Source organism: Heterodontus francisci, unplaced genomic scaffold (assembly GCF_036365525.1).
Source record: "Heterodontus francisci isolate sHetFra1 unplaced genomic scaffold, sHetFra1.hap1 HAP1_SCAFFOLD_480, whole genome shotgun sequence".
NCBI classification, from domain to species: domain Eukaryota; kingdom Metazoa; phylum Chordata; class Chondrichthyes; order Heterodontiformes; family Heterodontidae; genus Heterodontus; species Heterodontus francisci.
This window is the reverse complement of record NW_027141172.1, coordinates 657707-663987: the sequence shown is the minus strand read 5'-3', so window position 1 is coordinate 663987 and position 6281 is coordinate 657707. Positions and strand designations below refer to the sequence as shown.

Sequence of the window (6281 nt, the reverse complement as noted above, 5' to 3'; positions counted from 1 at the left end):
TTCTCAGTGAGGGTTTATAAATGGAGCACGTACTCCCAGTGTCTCAGTGAGGGTTTATAAATGGAGCACGTACTCCCGGTGTCTCAGTGAGGGTTTATAAATGGAGCACGTACTCCCAGTGTCTCAGTGAGGGTTTATAAATGGAGCACGTACTCCCGGTGTCTCAGCGAGGGTTTATAAAAGGAGCACGTACTCCCGGTGTCTCAGTGAGGGTTTATGCCAATGTTGCAAGAAATTGCCACAAAATGAGAGCTTGCTGCTGAATTTGGACTTTCCCTGTGATTGGAATCGAACATTCATTTGTAAACAATTGGCGTTGGACACATCACCAAAGCAATAATCGAGGACCAACATCCCATAACTGATCCATTCAAAAAAATAACACAGCCCAAAAAAAAAGAGCTTGTATTTACAACCTGCCTTTCTCTCAAACACAGAATGTCCTAATCCAAACATAACCCCTGCACAAGAATAAACCAACTGAACAGTGAGATTTACATGCACAGGCAAGCACACAATCATAGAATCATAATCAGTTGACTGCACGGAAAGAGGCCACTTGGCCCATCGTATCTGTGCTGGCTGAAAATGATCCACCTACTCTAATCCATCTTCCAGCATTTGGTCCGTAGCCCTGCAGATTACTGCATTTGAGGGCATATCCAGACTCCTTTGGAATGAATCATAGAGTCGTACAGCATAGAAACAGGCCCTTCGGCCCACCACGTCCATGCCGACCTATAATGCCTATCTATACTAATCCCACCTGCCTGCATTAATTCCATATCCCTCTATGCCTTGCTCATTCAAGTACCTGTCCAGATGCCTCTTAAATGTTGCTACTGTTCCTGCCTCCACCACCTCCTCTGGCAGCTCATTCCAGATACCCACTATTCTTTGTGTGAAAAATTTACCCCTTTGATCCCCTTTAAACCTCCTCCCTCTCACCTTAAATCTATGCCCTCTAGTTTTAGTCACCCCTACCATGGGAAACAGACTCTGGCTATCCACCCTATCTATGCCTCTCAATTTTATATACCTCTATCATGTCCCCTCTCAGCCTCCTTCGCTCCAGGGAAAACAGACCCAGCCGATCCAATCTCTCTTTATAACTCAAGCCCTCCAAACCAGGCAAGATCCTTGTGAATCTTTTCTGCACCCTCTCTAGCTTAATCACATCTTTCTGTAGTGTGGCGACCAGAACTACACACACTACTCAAATGCGGCTAACCAACGTTCTGTACAACTGTAACATGACGTCCCAACTCTTGTACTCAATGCCTCGGCCAATGAAGGCAAGCATGCCATACGCCTTCTTCACCACCCTGTCTACCTGTGTTGCCACTTTCAGGGAACTATGTACTTGCACCCCAAGATCTCTCTGCTCAAGAACACTCCCAGGGCCCTGCCATTCACTGTATATGTCCTGCCCTGGTTTAACTTCCCAAAATGCATCACTTCACACTTGTCTGTGTTAAATCCATTTGCCACTCCCTTGTCCACTTTCCCAGTTGATCTATATCCTGTTGTAACCTTAGACAACCTTCTTCACTGTCCACTTGTACCACCAATTTTGGTGTCATCTGCAAACTTACTAATCATGCCCTTACATTCACATCCAAGTCATTAATATATATGACAAACAACAGAGGGCCCAGCACCGATCCCTGCGGCACACCACTGGTCACTGGCTCCAATCTGAAAAACAACCCTCCACTCCCACCCTCTGCCTCCTATCACCAAGCCAATTTTGTATCCAATTTGCCAGCTCACCCTGGATCCCATGTGTTCGAACCTTCTGGACCAGCCTTCCATGCAGGACCTTGTCAAAGGCCTTGCTAAAGCCCATGTGGACAATGTCCATCGCCCTGCCCTCGTCAATCCTCTTGGTCACCTCCTCGAAAAACTCAATCAAATTTGTGAGACATGATTTCCCACGCACAAAATCATGCTGACTATCCCTAATCAGACCTTGCCTTTCCAGATGTATATAAATCCTGTCTCTCAGAATCCCTTCCAATAACTTTACCACCACTGATGTAAGGCTCACCGGCCTGTAGTTCCCTGGCTTATCCCTGCTGCCCTTCTTAAATAAAGGCACAACATTAGATATCCTCCAGTCTTCCGGTACCTCACCCGTGGCTAACGATGATAAAAAAAAATCTCTGCCAGGGCCCCAGCAATCACCTCCCTTGCTTCCCATAGCATCCTAGGATACACCTGGTCAGGCCCTGGGGATTTATCCACCTTAATGCGCTTCAAAACCTCCAACACCTCCTCCTTTGTAATGTTGATTTGCTCCAGGATATCGGTGTTCCCTCCCTTGAACTCACTAACTTCCATGACCTTCTCCATGGTAAATACGGACGAGAAATGTTCATTTAAGACCTCACCCATTTCCTGTGGCTCCACACATAGATTGCCACACTGATCCTTAAGGGGACCTACTCTCTCCCTAGCTACCCTTTTACTCTTAATATACTTATAGAATCTTTTAGGATTCTCCTTTATCTTATCTGCCAGGGAAATCTCATGGCCCCTTTTCGCCCTCCTAATTTACTTCTTAAGTGTACTCCTACATCCCCTATACTCCTCGAGGGACTCGCTCGATCCCAGCTGCCTATACCTGACATATGCCTCCTTCTTTGACCTGACCAGACCCTCAATATCCCTCATCAACGAAGGTTCCCTAAACTTGCCAGCTTTGCCCTTCAATCTAACAGGAACATGCCGGCCCTGAACTCTTCCTATCTCACTTTTAAAAGCCTCCCACTTGCCAGATGTCCCTTTACCTGTAAACAGCCTCTCCCATTTAACTTTTGAGAGTTCCTGTCTGATGCTATCAAAATTAGCCTTCCCCCAATTTAGGACTTCAACCTGAGGACCAGTCCTATCCTTTTCCATAACTATCTTGAAGCTAATAGAGTTATGGTCACTGGTCTCAAAGTGCTCCCCCACTGACACATCAACCACCTGCCAAGCCTCATTTCCTAAGAGGAGGTCGAGTGTAGCCCCTTCTCTAGTCGGGCCATCCACATACTGCTTCCGAAAACTATCCTGGACACACTTAACAAATGCTTCCCCATCTGATCCCTTAGCACTAAGGCAGTCCCAGTTAATATTAGGGAAGTTAAAATCACCTACTGTTACAACCCTATAATTCCTACACCAATCTGTGATTTCCCTACATATATGCTCCTCCAATTCCCTCTGACAATTGGGGGGCCTATAGTATAATCCCATCAAAGTGATCACCCCTTTCTTATTTCTAAGTTCTACCCATATGGCCTCGCTGGACATTCCCCCCGGGATATCCTCTCTAAGTACTGCCGTGATGTCCTCCCTAATCAATAGTGCAACTCCCCCTCCTCTCTTACCTCCACCTCTGTCACGCCGGAAAGATCGGTACCCCGGAACATTGAGTTGCCAGTCCTGCCCATCCCTCAAACACGTTTCCGTAATAGCTATAATATCACAATCCCATGTCCCGATCCATGCTCTGAGTTCATCTGCCTTACCTGTAAGGCTTCTTGCATTAAAGTAAATGCAGTTTAGACTACCAGACCTTCCACACTCCCTGTCCTGTCCCTGTCCAGCCTGCCTACTGGACTTGCTTGTTTTAACTTCTACATTTGCCTCAACTATCTCATTGGAGAGACTACTACTTTGGGTCCCACCCCCTACAAGACTAGTTTAAACCCTCCCGAGTATTACTAGCAAATCTCCCCGCAAGGATATTGGTCCCCTTCCAGTTCAGATGCAACCTGTCCTTCTTGTACAGGTCACCTCTGCACCAGAAGAGATCCCAATGATCCAAGTAGCTGAAGCCCTCCCGCCTACACCAGCTCTTCAGCCACGCATTAATTTGCCTTATCCTCCTATTCCTACCCTCACTAGCACGTGGCACATGGAGTAATCCTGAGATTACAACCCTAGAGATCCTGCTTTTTAACCTTCTGCCTAACTCCCTATATTCACTTTGCAGGACCTCATCTCTCTTCCTGCCTATGTCGTTAGTACCAATATGGACCACGACCTCTGGCTGCTCACCCTCCCCTTTCAGAATGTCCTACAGCCGCTCCGAGACATCCTTGACCCTAGCACCAGGGAGGCAACATACCATCCTGGAGTCTCGTTTGTGGCCACAGAAACACCTATCTGCACCCCTTACGATAGAATCCCCTATCACTATAGCTCTTCCATCCCTTTTCCTGCCCTGCTGTGCAGCAGAGCCCTCCATGGTGCCACAAACTTGGCTGTTGCTGCTTTTCCCTGGGAGGTCATCCCCCCCCCCCAACAGTATCCAAAGTGGTATATCTGTTTGAGAGGGGGATGACCACAGGGGACTCCTGCACTACCTGCCTGCACCTACTACTCTGTCTGGTGGTCACCCACCTCTTTTCTGCCTGTGATGCCATTACCTGCGGTGTGACCACCTCACTAAATGTGCAATCCACGATGTCCTCACCATAGCGGATGCTCCACAGTGAATCCACCCACAGCTCCAGCTCTGTAATGCGGGTAGTCAGTAGCTGCAGATGGATACACTTCCTGCACACATGGTCAGCAGGGACACTGGAAACGTCCCTGATTTCCCACATAGTGCAGGAGGAGCAGATCACGGGACTGAGCTCTCCTGTCATGACTTACCCTTAGATTAATTCGTTACTCCCTTAATTAAAAAATACTAATTACAGTAGGGGCCTTGTTTTACTCACTTCAATCTAAAGTCCTTAACAAAAAACACTTTAGTAATACTCACCTTATCACCAGAGGGGTTTTTTTTCAAAAAAAACTTTCCCCTTTTTTAAAGATATTTAAATGCACAAAAGCAGTGACTCACCAACCAATCACCTTGCAGTTCTCCTCTGATGTCACTGTTGTTTTTTTACCTCAATTACCCTTTCAGGCAGTGAGTTCCAGACCAGCACCACCCTCAGGGGGAAAAAGTTTTTCCTCATCTCCTCTCTAATTTTTCTGCCAATCACTTTAAATCTATACCCCCTCGTCACTGACCTCTCTGCTAAGGTAAATAGACCCTTCACCTCCACTCTATCCAGGCCCCTCAAAGTTTTGTACATTTCAATCAGATCTCCCCTCAACCTTCTCTGTTCCAAGGAGAACAATCCCAGCCTAGCCAATCTTTCCTCATAGCTGCATTTTTCCAGTCCCAGCAACATCCTGACCTTAATGAATGGCGGAGCAGGCTCGAAGGGCCGAATGGCCTATTCCTGCTCCTATTTTGTATGTTTCTATCCCTGTAAATCTCCTCCGTACCCTCTCGAGTGCAATGACATCCTTTTCATCATCAGCTTCCTCCCACTGCTGCTTATTTTCACAATGATGTTGCATAATCTTGTCACATTCGACCCTTACCTTGCCATACCCACATTTAGTGCCAGTTTTTACCAGGCCAGGATCGGGTAGGTCCTCCTGCCCATTCACAGTTGAGTACAGGTAAGTCCCACGACACTTCACATCTCTGCCATCGAATCGAATGGTGGTATCTATGGAAACAGTATTGCGTTCCTTGGGGTTCTTGGCAGATGTCTGACACTGAATCTTCCCACACATTGCATCACTGTGGAGAAACCACTGGAACCGTTAGAGGAACCCCGGCCAATCCAATCGTTCACACCCGCTTGCAACGTAATCACCCGAAATATAATGGAGCTGAATTTGAGCTTTGAAAAACCAATGGGGTCAGAGTCAGGTCAGAAGTTCAAATTCACAAAAGCTGAAATGGAAAGGACCTGCCATTGCAGTTTTAAAAGAACAAAGGTCCAGCAACCAATCCACTTGCAGCACATTTAAATATTGTTACGAGATTATTTAGGTTTTATTGGTTTAAAAACACGGAACCCAGTGCTGCCCTCTGCGGGACAAGTGAAAGGCACGGGCCGACCGAGGTGGGATCCTGCCACCCCGTGCGGTGGGCGCACCACCGGCCCATCTCACCCGTTCCAGTGGGGGGGTGGAGCACGAGCGTATGTGTTAGCATCCAAAAGATGGTGAACTGTGCCTGGGCAGGGCGAAGCCAGAGGAAACTCTGGTGGAGGTCCGTAGCAGTCCTGACGTGCAATCCTATAAAACAGCGTCCTTACCGCTTAAGTTCAGAGAAACATGCCTAGGTAAAAGCAGAAATCCAATACCTGCTGGAAAACCACCTAACAGATCCCAGTCAAAGCAGCTGCAGTTCACCAGTTGTATTAATGCCTAAACCTGACAGTTCAACTAGACTTTGCATAGACTGCAGTAATGTTAAAACAGTAACAAAGGCA

General features: G+C 47.2%; 1 protein-coding gene across 1 annotated transcript in view; it reads right to left on the bottom strand.

The window, feature by feature from the left end:
• The window catches only part of LOC137362382 (disintegrin and metalloproteinase domain-containing protein 33-like), a 378256-nt gene that overhangs the window by 94938 nt on the left and 277037 nt on the right, over positions 1-6281 (bottom strand). Inside the window, exon 16 of the mRNA XM_068026792.1 lies at positions 5212-5581. Coding sequence (XP_067882893.1) covers positions 5212-5581 — 370 coding nt within the window. The remainder of the gene's footprint in view (positions 1-5211; positions 5582-6281) is intronic.